The sequence below is a fragment of the Dama dama genome, chromosome 30 (genome assembly GCF_033118175.1).
Source record: "Dama dama isolate Ldn47 chromosome 30, ASM3311817v1, whole genome shotgun sequence".
In the NCBI taxonomy this organism is placed as follows: Eukaryota; Metazoa; Chordata; class Mammalia; order Artiodactyla; family Cervidae; genus Dama; species Dama dama.
Genome location: NC_083710.1, coordinates 29505857 through 29533817, shown reverse-complemented (window position 1 = coordinate 29533817; position 27961 = coordinate 29505857). Strand labels below are relative to the sequence as shown.

The window sequence follows — 27961 nt, the reverse complement described above, 5'->3', positions numbered from 1 at the left end:
GGAAGACACTGTTTCCGATGTGAATCAGGTCACCTTCTTTCTCACCTCGCCCCAGTGAAGGGTAAACCTCCCGGATTTCTCCTGAAGAGAAGTACGAAGAGTGGCCTCCAGACGAGCGACACGGCGGCTTAAGGGTTAAGGGAGCGGTTCGAACCGGCCGGAGCGCGGGGGGCTTCGGAGGAGCGCGCGCAGACCCTCCAATAAACACAAAGGAGGGCCTGGGGAATAGAAACCCAAATCCACTTGTAATCGTACAAGAGATTCGGGCATAATTACTTGAGCAACCTAGATTAAGATTGATGAGCCTTTAAAGTGGCGCTTCAGATCGACCGCCTCGCCCTTTGGAAAGAAAAACCTTATGGAGCCAAGGCGGACCCCCGACTCCGCTCGGCCCCAGCGGAAGCTGCCCGCCCGAGACCCGCGCCGGGAGTCGGCGCGCCCCGGAGCCGGGCGGGCGCCCCGGGGCCAGGCGGGCTCCCGGGTTGCGGCCTCGAAGGGGCTGGGAAGCGGCAGAGTGAAAGCGGGGACTCCGCGTGAGCCCGCCCCGAGCGGGCGGTCCCGACCGGGATGCAGGCTGACACCCAGTTTGCCCCACAGCCACCACCCCTCCCTTTAAGCGCGACGGCCGGCCGAGCCCTCCTAGGTCCTCCTGCAGCAGAAACGCCCGGCTTTGTGCAGGACGGTGGTGGACTCGGCGTGTGCCGCTCCCTGGGGTCGTGGGCCCCGCCGCCGTCCCCGCGCTCGGACGGGGACCAGGCCCGGCCTGCTCTCCGCGGTTCCGGCGGGGCGAACGGGTCTCCCCGCGAGGAGCCGCGGCGCGCGAGGGCCCTGGGCCTGAGCGGCCGCAGGGGACCTACCTTTTCATTGCTTCCCCCTACTGTTCCTGTGACTCATTTAAGTGTGTGCTGGAGAGGGTGGGTTGGGGGTGAGGGGGGTGCGGGGATGGAAGGGAATATAATGAACCCTGGCTACAGAATAACGAAAGCATTTTTTTTTTCTAAGTCTATATTTTAAGTACAGACTTGAAGGGAGGGAAGAATGTCCCCGCTCTACGGGCAATCTTAAAGGGGCAGTTAAGTAACCCCTCCCCCTTTGAATTAATAGTCTAATACGTGAGATTTTTAATTTTCGATTTTAACTCAGATGGAAGGAATTCGAAGTAAGCACCTTAGGTAGGCACACTTCCTAAAAATCTCTTTACTGAAGCTCAGTTTCTCTAGTCCCCAAAGTTGAGAAAGGGCACTTTGCAGATGCTCTTCTGAGAATCGTTTTGTTCAGTCGTCTTACAATTTCATAGTGTTTGGCTTATTCCAGGTGAGAAAAAATCACTGCTACAATTTTCCTGCTTTTCTGCATAAACAATGTATAACGTCTGCGTTTTGCGAGTATATCGATGTGCTGTGCACGTGGGGATACCTTCCTGCAAGATGCAAACCCGTTAGTGCAGTGGGATTTATATATTAGACCCTATACCTCTTCACATCCTCCCGCCCATCCCGGGGGGCCACTGCTGCCCAGTGGACGGGATTTACACGTTGGCTGGTCTTTGGGGACCGTGCTGACTGTCCAGAGCGTCCCTTCCGAAGGGAAAGCCTGTGCGTGCTCCATGGAAAATCAGGGCCTTGGAGAGTCATTCTGCACTTTTAAGTTGGTTAGTGTCAGCGCCCCACTAACCATGTAGGATTTCTAGGCAGAGGTTGCAAACTTGCTTACTGAGGGTCACTTATTCGATTTTGTGACCTCTTGGGTTTTTATAGAATTATTTATCTGCAGTCTGGTTATAAGGTAATGTGTAACAACTAAGCAGACCTAGCTCACATGAAAGGAGCTTGCCATAATAGAGACACTATTTTTTTCAGTGCGTGTTTAAAAACCTGAGGTGCCCTTCCGGGAGCGAGCAGGCAAGGGGCAAAGAGGCACAGCCTGACTCCTCTGGTGCCCTCTTCTTTCAGGTCCAGTGGTTCTCAGCACTCCTGCCCAGCTCATTGCTCCTGTGGTGGTGGCCAAGGGGACTCTCTCCATCACCACGACTGAAATCTACTTCGAGGTAGATGAGGATGATCCTGCCTTCAAGAAGATCGACACAAAAGTGAGTGAAAATGATTCCGCGTGCGGTACTGGTGGCTTTGTGGCAGGCAGGAAGTGTTTTTCAATTTTGCTTGGTTTTAAATGACAGTGGGGGAGGGGAGCACATTCCCATCCTCATAGAAAATGAAGTGAATGAAATAACACTTGCTCTATTTTATGGGATTGGAGAATATCTTAGCCATCTTAAGTCCTGTTATTACATTTTAACAGTCTCTCTGTGCTAGTGCCTTTGTGTGCACTTGGGCAGATTTGGTAGTGAAGCCAGTTGCTCCCAAGCCCCTGGGGTACAGCATCTCAGATTCTCTGGGAAGACTGGGAAAGGGCTCATGGAATTTCTTACTAAGGTCACTTTTAATTTCCAAAAGTATACATTGAAGTATGAACCACTGTTTGTTAAAAGATTGTAAGAAAACTATGGAGGGGCATTTAGATATAAATTCCTCTCCATTATTACATCCAGTTTTCATCTCCTGAAATAAGAATGAGTTTTATATGTGAATTTAAGGAGAGAAATCGATTCTCTGAGAAGCGTTGCTTTAAAATGTGTATACATAGTATTTATTGGTGCTCAGCTGTTTAAAGATGAGGTCTTCTGTGGTTGTAGTGCCAGACAATGTATATTTGGATGATTTGAAATGCATAAATATTTGTTTATTATTTTATTTTGTAAAACTTAAAACTTGAGTATTCAGCAGCTCTATACCTCTGAGTTTCTTCTGAAATCAATCCCATTGTTGTTTTAACTTTTATGTTACTGTGCCATTTGTAAACATTTTTTTCCTGAGGCTTATCAATTCAAGAACATAAGTCATGCTAGATAAACAAGCACCATTTTACAAAAATCTGCCTTTAAATAAGTATTTTTCAGAGGCAATCGTTCTAAAATAGCAAAAGACAAATGCTACCAAAGATCCAGAACTTTATTATTTGTGTTTAATTTATATATAGAAGTAAAACATTATAAAATGCTGTTTGTGGAATAGCAATTAAAAGTCTCAAATTTACCTCCACCTGAATTAACTAACCAAGGCCCATAGGTAATTAGCCCCTCCCAGACTTGTTGACTCTTAAAATACTCTGGAGGATAGTCACAGGCCTTCTTTTATTTCTAGCTCCAAAAGAATAGAATTTTGAAAATGAGTTTGAATGTAGTGCATTTGATTTTAAATCATTTAAAGTTTGTCTTTTTGCTTTTATCATTGGCTTGCTCTATGAAGTAAACAGTAAATTTGGATTTCTGATTAATTTATCCTGCCAGTGGAACCCTTACTGCATAAAATAAGGTTTGACATATATTAGGTCAGAAATTACCTTCATTTTATTAGCATAGTTTTCATATACAAATTTCAAAAGTTTTATTAGAACTTTGTTAAGTTCATTTTTCTCGGAGTTTGTCTGATTTTTAACTCAGCAACAATGACTATCATGACATATTTCATCCTTATAGTGTCAAAAATTGTACATAAATAATTAACCCAAAAGAGCAGGCTTTCAAAGGTAGATTTAAATTGCTTCTGTTGTCGAATGGAATAGTCTTATAAGTAAGTCAGAAGTTAACAGTAGATCATTATATTGTGTAACTATACAAAAAGAGCTTTTTGCCGGTATTTTAAGGTTTTATTTTAAGTTATTTCATTAGCATATTTCTCAAAATGTTTAAAATATTCAAGTGGTTCAGTTTTCAAATTGAAGCATTACATCTTTTGACAGGAAAACGATTTAGAGTGAGACACGACAAGTTTTATTTTACTTCATTTATTAGCTTCTAATTAAATAAAAACCAGCAACAGAAATTAAAATCTAAATCACAAAAGTAATTATCCAGTGTATTTCAAGTGCATTTTTCAAATATATAATTCAGATATTCAAGCGTTATTATATAAGCTGAATTCAAATTTCTTTGAATATATTTAAATAACATTTCAAGTATATTTATGGAATGTTAGAAATAGAACAAGCAATATATTTGAAACAAAATGTAAACTTTTTAAAGTTCAGACACTTTTAAAGACAGATAAAAGTACCAGGAGGAAATCTACCTTTAAATTATATCTTTGTTAGTGGAAAATGTTTGGAAGTATCCAAAATGCCAATTTAACTTTTGTTCACCAAATCACAAAACACCAACATCCACACTTTCAAAGACAATGTGAGATCACAATATTTGTTACAAATCAAAATATACATTACACTTTCCTTCAGATGGCATATCCAAATCATGTTTACTCACAGCCAAGATTGCTATAATCCTCTGATAGTTAGGCAGCGTTCACTGCGGTCTTGCGTTACAGCCAGGCTGTTTTCCGGGTGTTCCTGTGTACTTTTCAAGGGCGATAGGAAATCCTTTGTAAAGAAGTCTTCTAATACTTGTGGGTTTGGGGTGTTCTCCATCTGCTCTCCCTACTCCTTTTCTCCCCTTGGAGGGGTGGGTGAGATGATGCCTTAAGCGGTTGCATTAGCACTCCTTTTGAAGGAAGAGATTGTTTGCACTGCCGAGTGGAATATTAGATAGGAATCGAACAGGAAGTTTACACTGCATGAGAACTTTTAAGGATGAATAGTATAATCACATTTCGGCTCTCGATTAAAATTGTCCTCTAAAGTTTCTCCAAACTTTTCGGGTTGGTCAGGATCTCCCTCGCCAGTCGCCACGTTTGTTTGGCAGCGTTCTCTAGAGCCGAGTGAGGTTTACCCTGAAACAGATCTAAGTTCGGTAGGAAGTAGTGAGGACATCGCCGGCACTGCAGGCAGGAGATGAGTTGCAGCAAAATCCCGTTCAGCCTATCACCCAGGCAGGACTCGTCCCAGTCCGACTCCCGGGGATGCTTCTCGCACTCGTAGGAAACCAGAGTCTTCATGTGGTAGTTGTTGAGGGGCTGGCCCGGCAGTTCCAGGTGACGGTCGCGCAAGGTTTTGAGGATGGAGAGGCATTTCTTCCTGCAGCCCCCCATCTGCAGTCTGTTCTCCGCTTCCGCGAACTGCAGCACCCAGGCGTCGCTCTCGGCCGAGCTCTGCTTGCCGGCCAGGGAGTGGCACTCCTTGGACAAGAGATTGAACCCTTCCGCTTTGACCTCCGCCACCCGGTTGGGTCCCGGCCAGGGGATGTGGGGAAGTGGCCAGTGGGCAGCACTCCTGGGCCAGATCCCGGTGCATTTAAAAGCCGGGGTGATCTGCACCACGTACCTGTCTCGGATCCTCAGTTTCACTTCGCTCGTGTCCGCCACCATCTTTACCACATCCCTGTAACTACACTTGTCTACCGCCTGAGCCACCAGCGTCTGAAACCTGGACCGGATTTTGCGCGCCGAGAGGTAGCCGGAGGCAGTAATGAATTCCACCCAGAGGGACATGCTCCTCTTGCGGCCGTCGCTCAACTTGAGCACGGCGCAGCCGGGCAGCGAGCCGTCGTCCACAAAGTTGAACACCCCCATCTGGTTAAGGTAAAGCACCACTTCGAATTCGGTGGGGGAGATGACCTCAAGGCCCTCGTAGCGATTGTCCATCTCGTTGAGAGAGCTGATGAACCGAGGCTCCTGCACCTCCACCTCCTTCAGGACGTCGGAAACTACTTTGCAGACTTCCCGGATAGTTTTGGCAATGGCAGCTTTCCTGGCTTGGCATTTTTCGTTGTAGTATTTATTCAGATGGTAAACCAGCTTGGCCTGGGCCGCTATCATGTTGGGGCAGAGATCCGGGTTGTACACCGGAGTCTCGCAGTAAGCTGTGGGATCCAACGCGGCTGCTAGAGCTGGAGCCAACTTCGGTGGAGAAACGGGCCGCGGCGCTCGGAACTGTACCAGAAGCGTCTCTCCGAAGTGCGGCGGCGGCCGAGGAATCCCTCGCGCCGTTCTCCCCTGCTTTTTATCTTTGAGCCCAGCCGGCCTTAAAGTGAAAGGTTGTTCTCCCCCCCACCCCTCCTCTCTCTCTCTCTCCGTCTCTCTTCCTCTTTTAAAGAATCCTTCCTTGCGTGAGAGAAACGCCGGCAGAGATCACCTCCTCAGTTATAAAAACAAAAGTTGCGGCGAGACCCAGCAAAGCTCTTCCAGTAGTCAAAATAATCAACCCTTTCCCTATTTATTTACGCTTGCCCGTGATCATGGTGTGTGCCGGGCTGGGAATCGGACGGAGGAAAAGTGTGCTGAGTGTGCGTCGGGGGTGAGTGTGAGTCTGTGTATATGTCAGAAGAAGCTGCTGTTGGTTTGTCTTAAGAGCCCAGATGCACTCGTGTGGAAATTATAAAGGCAGGGCCAGGCAGGCTGGCGGCCAATCGCCACTGGGCTCGTCACGACAGCCTCCGTCAGCTCCAGCCCGGCTAATTAATCCCCCCTCTTGGATATAGGCACACAAACTAAAGGTAGGAGGCTGCTGCTGGGCAGAAAACCACCCAGGCCACCTAGACAGTTTTGGAAATCAGGAGGAATCTCTCAGCTTTGGTATTAATTGAAGCATATTGACGTCTTGAAAAGACTTGGCAAAGTGGTTCTCTTCTGTGCTGAAAACCCTGCTTGTCTTTTTAACCGACGAAATGCAAATACAGGTGTACTAATGGTCATCCATCAATTGGTGAATTAGATGGGGTTTTCTAAAACAAAAGTCACTAACTTGCATTTAGAGTGAGATAATTAACGCCTGTTAATCTTGGAGGTCTTTTTGAATGCAGGCTGGGAGTTTGCTCTTCAGTGTATATGCAGGCTGGTTTTGGATGGACTGATACCAGTGTAATATTCTGGATGTTCCCATAGTAGAATGATTTTTTTTAATGTTATGCAGTGTTTTACCTATGTTTTTCTCCTCATTTACAGTTGTTGAAAGGAATCTGAAAATGATTGCTGTCAGATGTTGTCTACTCCAGTTTAAGCTGGGATGTTTAAAAAATGTTTAGTCCACCCCTCCCCCCATCTGCAGTCGTCTTTGTACTTTGGTAGACTTGCCCAACATTATAACCAAGACACTAACTTTTTGTATGCACTGGCAGACATATCTGTGAAATAAAACTCTGAGATTGAGAGATTATCTTAATGTGAGTTCATAATGAGCTGTGTTTGAATATATGACAGTTCAGGAGAGGTCATGGAGATGAGACCTAGGGGCAGATACCTATCCTGAAAATTTGCAGGTTCGGGCTTTCTGTCTTGTTTACAGATGTATAATTTAGGATATATCTTCTCTCCTAAGGGTCTTTAGTGGTCATCTGACAGTAGACTTCTAATTTTATAATACTGCATTGACTTAAGGGAAATGGTTAAGATTTTTAAAGAAAATTAATTTGCAGTCACCTGGGATTTTAAAATTTACATATCATTAAAAAAACTTTGAAAGAAATCAATATTTTTAAATTTGGGAATCTAAAAAAGGAGGGCAAAATGGATTTATCTAGAGCTTTTTTTTTTCCCCCCTGCTGGTACCAACTGTGTTTTTGATGTACAGAAAGTGGAAGAAATGCTACTTAGGGTTTCTGTAGTTGTTTTTAAACCTAGGCAGATTTTTAACACCCTACCTTGAATTTAGATGCTGTCTCTTTCAAATTAAGACTATTTACAGGAAAATCCTATAATTTCTGGAACAGGTTTGTAGGCACTTTCGTTCAGAGCCACTTGTAACAAGATCTTCTTCAGGGCTCCCACTTTCTACTCAAGTGTTTGAATATTTTTTTCCCCCTTTCTTCTTTGCACAGGTACAGCATCGTACTTTTTTGTTATCCAAGGGTGGTAGATTCCGATTTAGCTTAAAATAGTATATGAGATTCGGGGCCCACGGCATCCACCTACTCTGTTCCCCAAGAACCTTGCACCCCCTTAGAAGCGGGGATTGGGCGTAACCGCCAGCCCCTCCCTACTTTGGCAGCGATGCGGGTGAACGCACTGCTACCTTTTGGCAGTTGGAAGAGAAGGAAGAGGAGGCAAGTCACCGCCGGGGAACCTGCGGCCACGACGACGAAGATGTGCTGGTGGTCTCTGGGGGAAGCCACCTCTGTCCCCACCCAGTGCAGTTCCCGCGTGCTCCCCGCCGGTTCCGCGGCCCTGCGCTCCCTGACCATCCTTCTTTCCTCTGTCTGCTCCATGTCCCATAGGTTTTGTGTGTGCGCGCTTATTTGGTATGTTAAAACCTTACTAAGGGTCCAGGGTTTCTCCACGTCTGCTGCAGGCCAAGTTCTCTGCCCACGCGCCCCGCCGCCTCCCGGGCGCGCGTGTGGTCGCGGCCGAGCCCGCGCTTTCTGGTCCCGGGTCGCGGGGCCCCTGCGCCCAGCGCGCTCTCCCTTGGGTTCAGGTCAGAGTGGCCCTTGTTTTCTTGGGCCACCTGCAAATGCCCCCAGTTGTCGAAGACGTCAGGCAGCCTGGGATGCGGAGGCCCCGAGGCCGTTCGGGGGACAGCGGCGGCGGCGGCCGTCCGGGTGGGTCGGACTCGAAGGACTCGAGGCGCGCCGGGCGGCAGCGCTGGAGCCAGGCGCGCAGGTGGCACATCTTCGGGGCTCACTGTGCGGCTTAATTGGGTTAAAGCGGAGCTAAACGCTAAAGCACTTTGTGCAAACTAATTGGTGTAAGCATGGCCTTTTCACTAACGATTTGCACTTTGAAGAAGAAAAATAGATGGTGAGAAAAGGACTAAGAAACTCGTTAGTCCTAGAGTGTTCCAGGGAAGTGAAGTCTTTGGGCTTCAAGGACGCTGGGACCGTGTTTTCTGAGCTGCTTCCTTCAGCACCCTTCACGCTGGGAGCTGACAGTGATTTACATAACATAGGATTCACCCACCCGCTCTCATCACCGTGGGTGAACTGGGCGCCCTGGAATAATACTCCCGCGCAAGTACTGCTTGTTGCTGCAACACCGTGATTTTCTGTTACACTGAACACGTGAAATGAATTGCCTTCTGTAGCTGATCCTTCCAGTGATCTCAGACACCTCTCATTGTTGAAGGGAAAATTAAACTATTCTGAGGAGTGTGCTTTCTATCCCCCCCCCCTTTTTTTAATTGAAATGACCTATGGAGAGGAACTTAAAATATATAGTACGCTTTTGTGTAATTCTGCTGATTTTCAGCTAGGCTTTGGAGATAGATCTGTTTTGTGGGAGCGACGTATTTAACAATTTTAAAGTAATTTTATCATTTGACCTATGGAACTAGTTATTTTATATGGTTGTGTAATGCACGGAAATAGCTTAAAATCAATTTTATTTACTTGTGAAAAGTTCATAAAACAGCTCTAATAACACCAGTCTTACTTGTATAATTTTTTTTAGTATAAACATAATCATAGTAGTTAGTATTAGAATGAAAGCTTGAGTGTGTCCAGTGCTTCAGGATATAAATACTTAATTGTTTTCATTGATAGGCTGTGCAGACATCTTTGACAAGAGCTAATAATAGAATGATAATTGAAGAAAACTAACCTAATTGAAGAAAAGAACCCAAGAATCTCAGGATTTAATGACTGTTTGAGATGCTCATATTTGAATGGTATTTGGGATTTTAAGGTCTAACCAACTTGACTTTTCCATTTCACTTAGTTCACTAGGTGACTTTGATTTAAAATGTTCTGTTATTTTAAAAAATGGAGAAAATCACAAGCACACCATTATCAAAAATTTTAAGACTGTTAATGCATATAAAATAATTAAATATTGTGATCCTTCCGCTTCCAAGCATTCAAAATAACAATGGTGAAATAACTTTTATCTGAAGTGGTATTTCCTAGGTAACTTATTCTCCCTTCTGTAAACCTACATAACTTACATGGGACACACAAAATAATGAGCAAAGAGACACCCCATTAAAGAAAAACTCTGTTATGTTGAGAAATGTAGGAATGCAGGGTCTCTGTTTTTTTTTTTTTTTTAATCCTAATTTAAACATGAATTACATGTTCATAAATTTAAGCAATTGTGACCTTTCATCTGGAAAAATGTATCTGTTAGTTAGAGGATATGCACACACATGTTAAATGCACAGATAGATACTGTTCTGTTTTTTCATGATCTGCTGGCTGCTATTCTACTCACAAGTATTCACGAATATAAAGTTCTATTTTTTTAATATGTGCTTACTACACTGGGGAGATAAAAAGAATATGAAGTTGAGTTTATTAAATTATTTATCCCTACTGCTGGAGTGGTTTTGAAGGCTCATTGTACACATCTGATTTCTTCCCCTGCCCCCACCTCCCAACCCCAGAACCCACCTCCTCTTTTTTAAAAATGCACCTAGGCTATTTCATCTGTTTCATTCTGCCAGACACAATATATTTCTTTTTTTACACTGGAGAAATTAAAGACAGATATTTGTGCAGGGTTTTCTTTATGTGTCACATTAAATAAAAATAGAAGGAGTTTTTCTGGTGATGTAATTTGATGGTGCATCTATACCTTTCTTTCTGTTGTGACTCCTTGTATAATACTTGAAACAAAATAGCTTGAAAGCTTCAAAAGTTTCAGTGAGTTCTTAAAATAATTATTTCATATTTTAATATCGTCTATGGCAAAGGAGAGCAGAGCATTGAGATCATTGTTGGCACAATTTAGACCCTATTTTATTTCTTTAACCAGAGTATCCTTATAATTGTGGTTACGTTTAAAATTATTTTCTTAATTCTTCACTTGAATATTCTAGACTGTTGCCTCAATTTTCCTCATCCCCCTAGTACATGATCATACAGTCACAATGGTAGCAGGGAGTACTCTTTTTTTTTTTTTTTTTGCTACTTTGTTGCTTAGAAAATTTGTTATTGGTCTTAATAAATGTTGAAAGGAAAGTAATTTTGAGATTAAAAATAGAAGTTGGAAGTGTACTTTACCAGAATCATCACCACTGCTAGATTTGCAGGTTTGAGTGATTCTGGATAACTCTGGCCAAAACCTTTCTTTTGGTAGAAGAAATAAAATTAAGCCTTGATTATTCAGATCATTGTCTAAGTTTCCTCACTTATTTGAATGTAGACACAGAGATGCAGGATATTTTAAGTTGTATCCATAAACTGACAAATTTAAGGGGCAGGGTTATCAACAAAAAGATTTTCTTATGGTTCACAATGAATTGTGATCTCTGTTTGTACACATTTAAGGCTAGTGAAGTTAATCAATCATTTATTGATGAGTATTGTGGAGTATTCCAACATTCCAGTTCCCCACTGACCCTTTAAAACGTCACCATTATCTTTATAAACTGTAAAATTTAAATTCATTTTACTAGATTTCAACTTATGTTTCTAATTTGGATATTATAAACATATTATGACATAAATGGGCTCAAGTGATTCTTCTCCATATGAGTATATGAAAATTAGGTATTCCTTAAACCATCACTAACATGGATTTATAGACATTTGTGCATATGACTGTATCTTTAGTACTCTTAGTACAGTACGGTTTTATTGCACTTAGAGAAAACAATGGAATCAGATGTGATTAGCGTCTGTTAATCTGTCCATCTGTAGTGGGTCGTCCAGGATTGCATAGCTCTCATTACTGTCCCAGACTGTGTGTGATTAGCCACTGAAAACATTCTGCGTAACCTTGAGACTAGAATACAGAATGTAGATAACCAACTTACAGTGACTGCAGGTCTGAAGTAACCTTTTCTATTACTAATTCACAATTTTGGAGCTTATTTCTTAATTAGCAAAGCAGTTCTTCTAAACTAGGATTTTTTTTTTAAATGATCAGTAACTGGAGTAATAATTTAAAAGAATAACTACATTAATAAAACCCATTACCTTTTGTCACATATATCCAATAAAATAAATACTTCATAGCAAAAAAAGGAAATCAGTTTATGAATAGCAATTTTCTTGGATAATTTTACATACTGATATAGATTATAACCATTTTCTGAGAGTAGAGCACCTAAATAATATTTAATTTCTACTTCTGTATAATTGCTTTCATGATACTAGTAGTATACATTTTACTATACCTATCTGTACTATTACTGTTATTTAGTACTCTGTGTACTATTTTCATGAAAGCACAATTTTTCCATATGATTTGTCAAAAATGTCAAGTCAAAAGTACTAATAAGTGATTACTACTTTTTAATCTCAATATGTTTGTTTTATCTAAACATCTAGATCAAATAAAAAACATGAAGAGCATAAAGAGTTTGTAAGACATCATGTCTCTGATAAAAACTTGTGAACCTACTGGAAAAAGTTATAGCATTATTATTTTATTTTTATGGGAAATCATTTTTATTATGAAAGTCAGGTTTATTATGTGTATTTTGCATACATACTGTTCTAGTCTATGTTTTTTCAATGTGAATGTTCCAGTCTATGAGTTCTGACAAATGTATAGAGTTGTATAACATCTGGCACATAGAACATTTCCATGGACGCAAGAAGTTGCCTCATGCCCTTAATTTTTTTTTATTTGTAAATTTTATGATTCATTTATAAGTGTCTGGGTGTTTTAGTTTTATATCAAAAAACTTTAGACTATAAACACCTTTAGTTTTTCCTCTAGAACTTATTATCTTAATCATGATTCTATTTTAAGACCAGTTTTAATCAGAAAGCCCCAAAATAGATGCAAAATATAAAATGCTGTTTCAGATACACAGGCAATAGGTTAACAGTTTTTATTTTACATGAAAGTTGTTTAATTTTACTATGTGACATTAAATGGTTAGTAAAGGATTCATTTTCAGAGGTACTGGTAATATTTGTTATGCTCACATGAATATATATATTAGATTTAGGAGTATAGTTTACAGTTTACACATCAAAATTCATATTAAGTTCCTCATGTAAGTTAGCAATATTTGTAACATTACTAGCTTTATGTCTTTGGAGAAATAAATCTCTCAGTATTTGCATTGTATATTACCTTACATTTTCAGTAAATTAACCCTCCCTTGATGGTGGAGGATGATGCCAAAGAATTTATTAGAGCTAATATTAATTAATATATACATATTCTTGGAACATATGCTTCAAATCCTAATTTTGTGTAAATACACATTGTCATTTAACTAGTTATAAATATTCCAAACAAAGAATTCTTAAATTGTAATAGTTCCAAAATCTTCATTGATACTGGTGCCCTCTCAAGTATTTTGCTCTTTTACAACTTGGAATAGTACAACTAGTCTTCTCTTTCTACCCCCAAGATATAAAATTATTTAAATGGTTTCTGTTTTCTATTTTAATTTGGCAATTACAATAGGAATTTTAATGTTATGCATGCTTACAGGTCTATTAAGAAAGAACTTATTGCTTTCTTAATAATCTTAAACTATTTTTAGGAAGTATGATCTTTTTATGGTTTGCAAAATAGCCTATGCATTCAGGCTGTATGTACACACACACACACACACACACACACACACACAGTGTTTCAGATAGTGAAAGATTGAATTGGCTTCTATACATTTTTATGTTAATCTGTTAAAAGGAAACAGCCACTAAATATAGGATTCTTGTCGCCGCCAGGATTTAATATCACATCCGCAAGATTATTCTCTAATAACCCTTATAGTTTTCAATAATACTTTAGGAGATTGCGGCTAAATGGATTTTTAAAGTAATAATAACTAAAGGATCCAACAGTATTTATCCAGTCATATATACTGTGGCAGTTTTGAATGTCATATGCTTTTAATTGTGAAACTGAGTTTAAACATTACTAGTGATCCTGTCCATATAAATAAAAATATATTGCTCAATCCCTTACATACAGTCCCTCATGTACATCATCTGCATGTGTATACAGAAAAACGCCTTCACTTACTTAAAACTGTTTTCAATTTTTTGCAACAGACCAAGGTCACATTTTTTTTTTTTTTTTTGCAACATGAACCTGTATTTGATAAACGAATAATTCACTGGGAAGAAAAATGTGGGATTTTTGATTTGGGGGTTTGGGGGATTTTTGTTGTTGTTTTGTTGTTGGTTTGTCTCCCCCATTTACTAGCAAATTCAGTTCTTCATTTGTTTTGCTCTCCACGCTGCATTACCACAGTTTTCCCCTGTGTGCATCTGCCAGTGTACAATTTAGCCACGGGCATCTGTAGACCTTGTGGTGATCAGTATTGCAGGCAAAAGCCATATGTGTTTAAATAAAAAAAAAATCTCTTTATTTCATTTGCTGTTTTAACTGGATGGATAACTTTTGTGCCTCAAGACAGAAGAAGAAAAAATACAGAAATAATTAATTGCCTCTATTCTTGAGGCAGTTTCATTTCCCCCTCCAATATGGAATGCTTGTCAGCTTTCCTGATAAATGACTGCATGTATTTGCATAGATTTTACATTAACACAAAAATTAGTTTTATTTGTAAGAAAACTAGTTTACATAATAATATAAAACCTAGTGTTATTGATTATGTTTCCAAGCATTGGTTATTTTTTAAAGGGATTGTAGACTTCTTATTTTTCAAAGATCTGATCAACCTATTTCTTAATATAAACTTTCTTTTGCTTTATATGTTTTGCACTGTATGAAGCAAACATGCTTATAAAATGTCAAAATTTGGAAACTATTTTCTAGGTATATTAATCACAACTGTTTCAGACCCGTGGCTAGTAACACTCATTTGGTAAAAAGATTCTGATTTTAAACTTTTGCTGAGGAATATTTTAAAATACATTTTATCAACTGTACGTACCTCCAACAGTTGGAGGATTTCATCTGTGCAAATGATTTTAGTTTTCATATTCATATCATCAAAAGGTTGTGTAGTATATTGAGTGTGTATACTTGAGCTCACTCCTAAGACATTATTCATTGTTTACAATCAAATTTAAAACACGTCTGAGAAGTATCCTTTCTATCTTCAGTCTGTTTCCTTAAATATACTTAATCAACTGATCACCTTAATGTAGCCTTAAAAAAAAAAAGCACTCTGCTGGAGCTATTTGGGTGCTGAAAACAATTCTCCCCCTCTAAGTGGCAGGCAGTAGATGTTTATTCATCCTGTAATCTGGCATCTTGTTGTCTAGAGGCAACCTGCTAATTATGTGCTATCATTGTATTATCCATGTTATGGAAAATCCAAATATGTTCACTGTTGTTAGTTACATCACAAAGCTTTTCATAAAATATACTTGATCCTCAAGAAACCTGCTATACTTAATGGCAACCTAAACCAAGAGTGTCTCTGCCACCCCTTGATTCTGGGACACCCTGGGTGCCAGCTGTCACAGCTCAGCTAATGATGACAAATGCCCCTCTCTATGCAGATTGCAGAGCTTGCAGGCTGCCGTGAAAGGCAACCAGATTACCTTTCTTCAGAGAGTAACTTAACCTTTTAAACTCATGTCAGAATGAAATTATCAGCTGGGATAGTTTCAATATCTGTATCTTTAAAACTAAAAAGTCAGAGCATTATCAAATTACATGAGCTCACTTTTTAAGAAAATGTTCCAATTTTTATATAATTTATGTTGCTTTACCCTTAAATGGCTCTGATATTCTTAAATCAGAAAGTCTAGGAAAGATATACTTCACAACCACACTAGAGCGTCAACCCTGGATATAACTCAAGTAGTAATTATTGACAAAATTATCCAGATTGTTTGGACTAGAAAATAGGCTAGTGAAATTTTGGGGGAAAATTTTTGTTTTCCTTTTCTTCACCTGCATGGTAAAGCCTCTGTTCTCCTGTTATATGTACAGGCCCAGCCCATTGCAGATAAATGATATATTATTTTTCTAAAATTCTATGGATTATTACAAAATGACATAGAGAATATTTGTTATTGATGATTGTTTTCTCTGTTTTCAAACTTGATCTTTTCTTCTAAGTTGCTGATATGTGCTACAGAAATTTGTTATTATATTACGATGCATCTAGTACATGCTGAAAACATTAATGAATACCATTAACCATAACGTAGTGCAGGGGTAAGTTGCCTGTTAAATGCAATAATACTTTAACAGTTGCAACATTCTTTTCAATTTATAAAAGACTTTTATATGCATTTATTCATCTGATACTTAATTCAGTGATTTGAGAGATGGGTGATAAGGACTAGGGACTACTACTTAATGAACGTTTAATTTCCTTTAATCGTCACAACAAGTATTAGTTCCCATTTACAAATATAGAGACTGAAGTTTAGAAAGATTAAGTGTCTTACCAATAATAAAAGTAATTGTAGAACTAGGTCTGTCTGATTGTGACTGCTCTTGGCACTACAGTATCTAGACTGTGTATTGTATATGTATGTGTGTGTGTGTGTATATTTATATCCTTCCCAGGTGGCATTAGGGGTAAAGAATCCATTTGCCAATGCAGGAGGCTCAAGACATGGGTTCAATCCCTGAGTTGGGAAGATCCCCTGGAGTAGGAAATGGCAACCCACTCTAGTATTCTTGCCTGGGAGATCCCATAGACGGAGGAGCCTGGCGGGCCACAGTAGGATTGCACAGAGTCGGACACGACCAAAGCAGCTTAGCGCTTAGCATTTATATATGTGTGTGTATGTGTAACTGTGTATGCCGAATGCATACATGTATGCCTGTCTACACCCAGAGATGATGTTAGATCCTAAGGGAGATCCGTCCTGAGTGTTCATTGGAAGGACTGATGTTGAAGCTGAAACTCCAGTACTTTGGCCACCTGATGCGAAGAGCTGACTCATTTGAAGAGACCTTGATGCTGGGAAAGATTGAGGACAGAAGGAGAAGGGGACGACAGAGGATGAGATGGTTGGATGGCATCACCAACTCAACGGACATGAGTTTGGGTAAACTCCGGGAGCTGGTGGTAGACAGGGAGACCTGGCATGCTGTGGTCCATGGGATCGCAAAGCATCGGACACAACTGAGCGACTGAACTGAACTGAACTAGGATAGCATCGCCAACTTAATGGATGTGAACTTGAGCAAACTCTGGGAGATGGTGGAGGACAGAGGAACCTGGAGTGGTGCTGTCCGTGGGGTCGCAAAAAAGTCAAGACATGACTTAGTGACTGAACATCAACAATAAGGATGTAAGGGGCTTCCCAGGTGGCTCAGTTGTAAAGACTCCTCCTGCCAATGCAGGAAATGCAGGTTCAGTCCCAGGGTCAGGAAGATCCCCTGGAGAAGGAAATGGCAACCCACTCCAGTATTCTTTCCTGGGAAATCCCATGGACAGAGGAGCCTGGTGGGCTACAGTCCATGGGGTCACAAAAGAGCTAGACTCAACTTAGCACTAAACAACAATGAGGATGTAAGTGTTATTCTGAAGAGAAACTGCGGACTTACATTTACGTTAAGAATATGATTGATGAATTTTAAAGATTGCATTCTTTCTAGGAGGTTTTTAATTAAGTTAATACGGAGATACTTCTTATGTTACAGATTTTCATTTTATGATACTATATCAACCTATTCCATAGGGAGAAACTACTTAGGGAATATACATAGACTATCTAATAAATATCAAATTGGACTAATTCACCTAAGAACCACTCCATTGTCCAACCTAAGTTTAACGGAATATACGTTTATAAAAATGATGAAGAGAAATAAGTCTTCCACAATTACTTAGGTAAAATATCTGTATACTATTTTTATACATATGGTTTTACTCTGTGACATCAATGAGTTATATAAGCCACAATACTGTACATCTCTCAGTTCAAGACACATTGAAAAGTCCTTTTATCATGAATTTAAATGCAATCATTTCCAAGACAGCTATCTGAATACAGACTGTTTTTATTCCTCAATAAAAGCTTTTCTTTAGTACAGATACTACAGGATTTTGATCAGTGATATATCTGATGTTATAAATGGTCTATCTGTATTTTAGTTATAGAATTACTTATAATTACTAGTCAGTATTAACGCTTAATACGTTGTAAGTATTCCACTGTATGTAAGAACTATATACACTAGTATATAGTAAATTTTAAATTTTACAGTGATCATTTTATTAAAATGTACCAAGCAACAACAGCTACGATTTAAAGGGCTTGCCTGCTGGTTCAGACATGGCATTGCAGTAAAGAATCCGTCTGCAATGTAGGAGACCTGAGTTCAGTTCCTGGGTTGGGAAGATCCCCTGGAGAAGTGAATGGCAATCCACTCCAGAATAGAATCCTGGAGAATTCTATGGGCAGAGGAGCCCGGCGGCTACATGGGATCACAAAGAGTCAGACATGACGGAGCAACTAACACACACATAGACACACCAAGCAATTAGAGCTAGGAGTTAGAAACCAATTCCACCTTATAAGGAGGCATTTTATATGAGAGCAGGAGAGAACATTAGAGGAGAATATTATACAAGCCTTCTCATTAGCTGTCTGGATCTTCTCTGTGACGTTCCTACGAAATGCTCATCCAGCCTGTTTTTACCCCTGTTGATGAGAAATTCATTATCTACTCAGATGAATACTTGCACTTACATACAGTTCTGATTGTTAGAATGCTCTTCCTAATATTGAACCAAAAGTGTCTGACACTTTCACCTTTTGATGCCTTCTATATGGTCTTGCCCCTTTAATGGAAATAAGTCCATTAAACTCAGAATTTAGGGTATTAAATTGAATACACTCTGGCCTTTCAGGCATCACACCTATGGCACCTCATCACTCAGAAGCCATTCTTGCACATCAAGTGTGGAGCCTAGAATTCATTATGCCTGGAGTGGACTGGTGAATACAGAGTAGAGAAAGACCTCTGTTAAGTGAAACAGGGCCATTATACCCTTTTGGGGGGATCCTCTATAACTCTGTTTCAGTTGCCAAGATGTGTGTCAACAAATATCTCATTTGTTTAAACTCAAGGTGGGGTCCTAAGTTCATGACTTCTTTTTATTTATCCAGCTCATTTTATCTCACTATTTTTAGCTCTTTTTCCCATGGTTTGGCTTACAATAAATTTGTGTTATTATTTTAAATATGAATTAACAAGCATAACAGTTCTTTACTAAAATTTTTCCTAGGCTACATATAGAACATTCATAGCAAAACAGACTTTAGTTATAATGAACTTACTGTTTTTGCTCAGCCTAGGTATACTAAGATGCTTATCTCCTTAATAAGATTTGTAGATTAAATTAATAGATTACACAGGCCACAGCCTTTTGATAGTTTTTATTTGTTTGCTTCTTTTGCCAGACACATGAAATACTAATACTTGTTTTTCATGGCCTTGTCAAAATATATAGCCAATAACTCCCATTTATGTAAAATGTGTACTTTATATATTTTGACATATTTATCAATTTTACTTTGTCAACAGACTTTTTGTCTACAAATGGTATCTGCAAGTTCCCCATGTGTCTTTACTGTAAATTGTAAATATATGTATATATATATATTAACTTTTTTGGTGACTGTGTTAAAGTCTTGAATTTCTCTAAGTGTAGGCAGAGATTTTTGTTTGCCAAATTTTTTTTTACCTAAATGAGAATATTTTATTAATACTTTACTTATTATTTCTGTGACATCTAGACAATAAAACACAAAGCCATCCTGCCTCGGATTTAGCTTTCACAGTTCGTGTCTCAAATGGAGAATAAGGAAGTCCCATGCTTTTACAAAAGAGACATTCTAAAGTGCAGAGCTGCCCCATCTGTTTCATGTGGTGGCTTATGCAATAAGAGGTGTTATCACATGAATCTAAATGCACAAGCAGTTGTTTTATGAACTCTTTCATGCTTTGAGGAGTTTATAAGTTGCCTACTCTATTGTGTGTCAGTCCCAGCTGACCCAAGTGCATTCTGCTGAGCATATTTAGGGGATAATTAGAACTAATGAAGCCCGGAACACAGCTAATTCTCTAAATGATTTATTCTCAGGCTCTTGTCTGATTCCAAAAAAATTCTCCAAGTCATAACCTATACCACTCATTTTTTCCTAGCTTTGTGTTGATACAGCTACTCTATTTTTGTTTATTTGACGGGCGTTAAAAATAAATCAGGTATTTTAAACGCTAAGAATCATGTTTCGGAGTAAAAGTTTATATTGTTAGTCACCAGTGTTGAGCAGAATGCCATTTTTTGGCTGTCTTTTCTTTGTTTGAATCTCAATATATTTATGGTGCCCGTGAGTAGATAATAGGATTGAAAACATCAAGTGATAAGAGCCTCTTAATAAAATGTACCACTGGGAAATATAACCCACAAGTAAAATAATGGAAAATCGTTAATGGAAGATTCCTCTGTCTGGATTAAATTTCCCAAGGAAATCAGAAGATTGTGAAAAATCCTTATGAATAGCCTTCATGTTTCAAAACTGTTTCATTAATATGGCTTCACTGTACCAGCATTGTTGAGAGTGACATTTCTCTACATGCCCTCACCAAGTAGTCAGTGATTCAGTGGCCTGTAACACTTTAAATCCCATCAACTTGCTTTCCTTTCCTGTTATAACTGTTTCAATGAGTGGCACTTTTGTTGTGCAGGTTAAGTTCTGGTAGCTTACTGAGGGCATACTAGAATGAGGACAGACACAGTTGCCAACACAGGAAAGCTACAACTTTATTAAAGCCGTATACTCAGTAAATACGACACTGAAGTCTCTTCAGGTAGGTCATTTTTGTAGCTTATGTCCTATTCATTCTCCTGTTTTCTAGAAACAATAGCAGAATTTGCTGTTAAGAATTATTAGTTTTATCTATTGATCTCAGTATTTAATATTTGCTGTATTATAGAGCCCAGATAATAAATACCTTAAAAGCAAGTACCACTTGATTAGATGCACTGAAATACCTAAAATACCCACTCTACTACCTGAGTATTGACCTAGAAACCAGTTGGAGAGTCCCTGAATCTCATTACAAGATATTTAGTGCTGCCACTTATAAATGCTAGTCTTAACTGTATGCCTTGACCTTGGGCATTACGCATCCTCATTTCTAACTGTCTGCCAAAAAGTGAGTTAAACATTCAAGAAGCATGTTTTAGAACCTTGAAGGGCAAAGTTGTAGACCATTGTTACTTATTGGGCTTTGAGAACATCTTTTTTTTTTTTTTAATACTTAAAAAGAGACAAAGTAGGAATTCCCTGGTATCCAATGATTAGGACTCAGCGCTTTCACTGGGACCAGCTTTGATCCCTGGTCAGGAAACTAAGATCCCACAAGCCACACATCATGGCCAAAAATAAATAAATAAAACAGACAGATAAAGAATTAGTTGATAAACTTAGTTATTATTGAGTTTTTATTATACTTGAGTACTTATTATACTAAGACTATGCTAAGTTCTGCCTAGATCCTACTTTCTTAGTCATCCTTTTAACCCTTTAAATTTACCCTAAACTTGTTCTCTCACTGGTAAATAGGGATAATGATATCTTCATTATAGATTTGGGGCATAGATTAAAATAATTGATGCATATAAAAAGCTTAGACTGTTTTTAACCTTTTTACCCAAGTCCAAATAGTAACTGTAGAGCTAGGGTTCAAACCCAACTCATTTTGTCTCTAGATCCCTGAGCTTATCTAGCATACTGCTTGGGTGAATATTTGTTAAATGAATTATTAAATGAATAGCATCTGTCCTGTGCTTCTGATGGAATAATTGGTTGATTTCCATGGTTGTTTTGATAGCATACAGCACATACTCCATCATAGCTGAATGAGTGGGTGACTCAGTTCAGTTTAGTCACTCAATTATGTCCAACTCTTTGTGACGCCATTGGTGTGTCCATCACCAACTCCTCGAGCTTGCTCAAACTCATATCCATTGAGTTGGTGATGCCATCCAACCATCTCATCCTCTGTCATCCCCTTCTCCTGCCTTCAATCTTTCCCAGCATCAGGGTCTTTTCAAATGAGTCAGTTCTTCAAATTAGGTGGCCAGAGTATTGGAGTTTCGGCTTCAGCATCAGTCCTTCCAGTGAATATTCAGGACTGATTTCCTTTAGGATGGACTGGTTGGATCTCCTTGCAGTCCAAGGGACTCTCAAAAGTCTTCTCCAACACCAGTTCAAAAGAATCGATTCTTCAGTGTTCAGCTTTCTTTATGGTCCAACTCTCACATCCATGCTTCCCTGGTGGCTTTTAAACTGTGGTGTTGGAGAAGACTCTTGAGAGTCCCTCGGACTGCAAGGAGATTCAAAGACTTTTGTTGGCAAAGTAATGTCTCTGCTTTTTATTACACTCTTCAGGTTTGTCACAGCTTTTCTTCCAAGGAAAAGTTATCTGAAGATATTTTTTATATAGTTATTCTGTATATTTTTGCCACCGTTTCTTGATACCTTCTGCTTCTGTTAGGTCCATACCATTTCTGTCCTTTATTGTACCCATCTTTGCATGAAATGTTCCCGTGGTATCTTTAATTATCTTGAAGGGATCTCTAGTCTTTCCCATTCTATTGTTTTCCCCTATTTCTTTGCATTGATCTTTTAGGAAGGCTTTCTTATCTCTCCTTGCTATTCTTTGGAACTCTGCATTCAGACAGATAGATCTTTCCTTTTGTCCTTGCCTTTAGCTTTTCTTCTTTTCTCAGCTATTTATAAGGCCTCCTCAGACAACCATTTTGCCTTTTTGCATTTCTTCTACTTGGGAATGGTTTTTATCACCACCTGCTGTACAATATTACGAACCTCTGTCCATAGTTCTTCAGGCACTCTATCTATCAAGTCTAATCCCTTGAATCTATTTGTCACTTCTCCACTGTATAATTCTAAGGGATTTAGGTCATACCTGAATGGTCTAGCAGTTTTGCTTACTTTCTTCAAGCTAAGTCTGAATTTCTCAATAAGGAGTTCATGATCTGAGCCACAGTTTGTACCTGGTCTTGTTTTTGCTGACTGTACAGAGCTTCTCCATCTTTGGCTGCAAAGAATATAATCAGTCTGATTTCGGTATTGACCATCTGGTGATGTCCATGTGTAGAATCTTCTCTTGTGTTGTTGGAAGAGGGTGTTTGCTATGATCAGTGCATTCTCTTGGCAAAACTCTTAGCCTTTGCCCTGCTTCATTTTGTAATCGAAGGCCAAACTTCCCTGTTACTCCAGGTATCTCTTGAGTTCCTACTTTTGCATTCCAGTCCCTGTGAAGAAAAGGACATCTTTTTTTTTTTTGGTGTTAGTTCTAGAAGGTCTTGTAGGTCTTCATAGAACCATTCGACTTCAGCTTGTTCAGCATGCTGGTTGGGGCATAGACTTGGATTACTGTGATACTGAATGGTTTGCCTTGGAAAAGAACAGAGATCATTCTGTTGTTTTTGAGATTGCATCCAAATACTGCATTTTTGGACTCTTTTGTTGACTCTGAGGGCTACTCCATTTCTTCTAAGGAATTCTTGCCCACAGTAGTAGATATAATGGTCATCTGATGATTACTTATGCTGTATTCCCCTGTAAAATACATTGATGACTCCCAAACGTATAGCTTCAGCCAAGATCTCTCCCCTCAACTTCAAACCCATTCATCCAGCTGTTTCCACCACATCGTCTCACACTTGCAGGATACGTTTCAAACATAACATAGCCAAACTGAGCCGCTGTTCATCAGCTCCATCCTGCCCCTCCTGCCGTCATCTGTGCCCAGTGCTGCCCTGTGCTTAGTCGCTCAGTTGTGTCCGATTCTTTGGGACCCCATGGACTATAGCCGCCAAGCCCCTCTGTCCATGGGGATTCTCCAGGCAGGAATACTGGAGTGGGTTGCCTCCAGGGGATCTTCCCAACCTAGGGATCAAACCCAGGTCTCCCGCTTTACAGGTGGATTCTTCACTGTCTGAGCCACCAGGGAAGCCCCATCTGTGCCCTGCTAACTGTAACTCCTTTTTCCCAGTTAGTTAGGCCAACATCTTAGCTGCCATCTTGACTGCTGTCACACTTTTGTATCCCACACCCAGTGGCATCAGCAAATCTTACCAGAACCAGTCTTCTCACCAGCTTTATAGCTTCAGCCTGCTCAGTCACCATCATCTCTGAGGTGTACTGTTAGTTACACCAAAGGCATCCTGGCTTCCTTCCTTATCCCAGCCCTGCTATCCCCTTCCACTCTTTTATCGACATGGCCGAAAGATCCATGAAAAATAAAGTCAGCTCATGATATCCTTAAGTGCAGAATTCCCTAATGGCTTCCCATTTTAGAGTAAAAGGCAAAATCCTTAAAATGACCTACCTGTCCTTCAGTCAGCTCCTTTCTACCCTGTTTCACCCACTTCTTTTTCTGATGTTATCACCTGCTAATGTCACCAAACACCCTGGCAGCCACTCACGTGGGAGCCAGGCATGTGCTGGCTCCTCTGTGGAACTTGTCTCCTGGGATCTATATGCCTTTTTCCCTCAGGCCATTCAGATATTTAACCTAAAATGGCAGCATACTCCCCCCCAGACTCTGTTCCCTTCTGTGCCTTCTTTTTTCTACTACTTACCACTAACATAAGCTTTTACTTATTTATCTTGATTAATATCTCTCCCCAACCGGATTTAAATCTAAACTCTAATGAGGGTAAGGATTTTGTCTCTTCATTGCTTTGTCTCTTCATTCATACCCAGAGTCTAAAACAGTGCCTGTCTAATAATGAGTGCTCAATAAATATCTGATTAAATAAAGGAAGGGAAGAAGGAAAGAAGGGATCAATCAAGGGGAGAAAAATGGAAAGAGGGATAGAATCATCAGAGATGATCATTTAATTCTGCTGAATGTTATGTTTGTAATAATGCTAAGGGGGAAGAAAAGTATCGCAACCTGTTAATTCACAAATCTGACCAACTTCTTGACACCGTTCACCTCCTCCTCCTTTTGGAAATTTTCTTCTCTTGACAAAAATAATAATGTCAGGTATTGAATGCTTATTCTGTGCAAGTCCCTGCTAAAAACTTGATGTGTGCAGCACATGGTTGAGTAGGATTTCTCCTGTGGCCCCAAGTAGCATGTCTCACCTTCTAAAGAGCTGAAAGCAATCAAGACTGGACAATGGAGCTTGCAGTTCTAGTGGGGAGACACCAAGTTAACAAACTCGTAAGCAAGGAAACAAATCTATAACATGTCAGGTGGTAATAAATGCTCTGAGGGGTAGGTTCTGCAGTCTTATTTTGAAGATAAGAAAAGTAAAGCCTAGAATAATTATTTGAGGTCCTCTGGGCTGGGTCATGAAACCATTCCTTGTGACTTCAGTATCCATGCACATAACTGTTCTGCTCTGTCCACTACCTACATTCATATCCTGTCTTGCTTCTTATCCCACTGATTTTTTCACCATTGGCTCCCATCTGTCTTTCTTCTCTAACTTCCAAATATGAGTATAAGGTTTAACTGCTTCTCCTGTCAAGATTATGTTGCCAAATATGAGTATAGTTCACCCTTGAACAACACAGATTTGAGGTATGTTGGTCCAATTATACATGGATTTTTTTCTAATTAATACATTTATATACTATAAGTTATTTCATCTTCCTTATGATCTTCTTAATAACAATTTCTTTTTTCTTATTTTATATTAAGAATGTAATATATAAAACATAGGTCATACAGAATATGTGTTAATTGACTGTTTATGTTATTAGTAAGGCTTCTGGACAGCAGCAGGCTACTAGTTGTTAAGTTTGTGAAGAGTCAAAACATGGTTGTTTGACTGTGCTGGGGGTTGGCACACCTCACCTCCACATTGCTCAGGGGTCAGTTGTATGCTGTTTCACTTCATCTCGCCTTACGGTTATCGAGCTTGAACCATCATCTCTGTGGCGATGCGTCACAAATCTGTACCTCCAGTCCTGACTTCTGTTAATTCATCATTGTCATTTTCTACATCTTGGGAGGTATTTTCCAAATTGATGCCCCTGTCTTCCCTGTGTTATTGGACCATCTTCCTCTCAAGTTGAAGTCAAAAACTTTTTTTGAGGATTACTATCTCTCATTTCTTCCTTTGTTTCTGTCATTGACTTGAGTCACATATAATTTCAAGGACTTGACATCCTAGTGGCTGGCTCCTCTCTTGCCCATTGTGTCTTCTCTACCATAATGATGCTCTGTTAATCACCAAGTCTTGTGAATTCTCATTCTCACCTAGTGTCTTTCACATGTCTTGTCATCCACACCACCATCACTCTGGTTCAAGGTCTTTATCACTTGGTCAGTGGACTGTGGATCCCTCTTTCTGTCTTTCCTTTCTCTAGGCCATCATAAAGAATGCTGATGGGTTGAATTTCTTACGGACCAACTTCTATCATATTACATCCCTATTCAAAAACCTTAGATTGACTCCCAGTCCTCATGAAGGGAAGAGAGGGAGGAAGTGAGGGAGCAAAGAAAAAATGCGTCTATCAGACCACAGCAGTGTTCTAATATTAACTTCTTGACACCTGTCCTTGATTTTCATACTATATACTATTTTCTAAATATAGTTCTTCCATTTTTTCTCTGCCTTTTTACCTCTTTCTCTTCAACCTATCAGAATTTCATTCCATCCTTCCTTCCTTAAAACAAAATGTATCCTTTCTGTGATTTTCCTAAGTAAAAGTGGTCTTTTCCATCTCAGTAGTGTTGTTTATCAACCTTTCTACCATTGGCAGTATAAAGTAAAGAGTTAGTCACTCAGTCGTATCCGACACTTTGCAGCCTCCATGGACTGTAACCTGCCAACCTCCTCTGTCCATAGGATTTTCCATGCAAGAATACTGGAGTGGGTTGCCATTTCCTTCTCCAGGGTATCTTCCCAACCCTGGGATCGAACCTGGGTCTCCTGCATTGCAGGCAGATTCTTTACTGCCTGAGCCACCAGGGAAGCCCTTTGGAATTGTATAGATGAGTGCTATTTTTAAAAAGTAATTTAAATTTGTAGATGTTTTTTGTCCCCAAAATGAGTTCAGAGTTCCTGGATGACAAGCAAAAATTCACCCTTCTTCTTACCTTTACCTCACAATGCCTAGAAAAAGGACTGTTGCATAGTAGATGATCAGTATATATTGTTGAGTAATAAGACATTTCTTAATCTTAAGGTATAAAAATTATAAGAAGAAATAAGATTAGGGCGGGTTTAGTGATTATAAGCAAGACTGATGACAGTGATCTTAGTAGCCATTTCATCTATAGACAGATTACAAGTAAACTGGACAAACTTTCATACTTTGCATTTCATCCATGATGTATGTAACAAACATATTTGGCACATTGAACAAACAGGCTGGCTTCTGTTTTTTTTCCTTATAATTATTAAAAACCAAAATTTGGTTAGTAGGTTGATACTCTGCATAGCCATCTCATGCTGCCACTGTTATCTTGGTGTCATAAGACAACAAGGAAGCAATTCCTGGGTTTCTTTCCTGCCGTATGTTGCCACAAGTGGCAGTTCTGAACTTTTTTTTTTTTTTTAAATCGTTAGTCTTTCCTGAAGACACTCATTCCAACTAAGGATCTTCATTCAGGAGAATTTAGAGAGATTTTAAATAAATATCTTCAGTATTCATGAATCATGATAGCTCTAGTATTAAACACATGTGTAAGCAGTATTTGAAACTTTTAAAGTTTATCATCTGGCTGCTGAGTGCAAGGGAGGAAAATGCTTTCTAAACATTAGATCAGGAATGTGGAAAACATTCTTTTGAAATTGCTTGCAGAAGACTCATGCAAAGAACTTCTTAAGTCATTCAACTATCAGATATTTATTATCTTCTGAGCCCTCTACTGTGCCCTGATGATACTATTCTTGCCTTCACAGGGCTTTCAGGCCAAAGGAGATTATAAAAAACTAAGTACATGGTAACAATTCAGAGGGAAATACTAGGTGATTAGAAGAGGAGAAGTTACTAGGGATCATAAAGGAGGGGCATGGAAACACAAGCTAAGAAAGCTTTCTGTGGGAAAACTGAAGGATGGAATTGATCCTGTCAGCAAACATTTATTGAGCATAATTTTTTTCTCTTTCTATCCTGTTCTCAAGCATCATGCTAACTAATGTAGTGCATATGTAGCTCATCCCTCCACTGTGAAAAGTATTTACATGAGGAAGGCAGAGAAATCATGAAAGAGTATTTGAATACACCTGA

The 27961-nt window shown here is 39.5% G+C and overlaps 2 protein-coding genes across 2 annotated transcripts in view; one reads left to right on the top strand and one right to left on the bottom strand.

Moving 5' to 3' along the window:
- NBEA (neurobeachin) overlaps positions 1 to 27961 on the top strand; it is a 649896-nt gene that overhangs the window by 439216 nt on the left and 182719 nt on the right. Inside the window, exon 40 of the mRNA XM_061133617.1 lies at positions 1953 to 2089. Within this exon, the coding sequence (XP_060989600.1) occupies positions 1953 to 2089 (137 nt within the window). The remainder of the gene's footprint in view (positions 1 to 1952; positions 2090 to 27961) is intronic.
- On the bottom strand, positions 3828 to 6412 carry MAB21L1 (mab-21 like 1). Its single transcript, XM_061133618.1, has one exon. The coding sequence runs from the start codon at positions 5763 to 5765 to the stop codon at positions 4686 to 4688; it is 1080 nt and encodes a 359-aa protein (XP_060989601.1). The 5' UTR covers positions 5766 to 6412; the 3' UTR covers positions 3828 to 4685.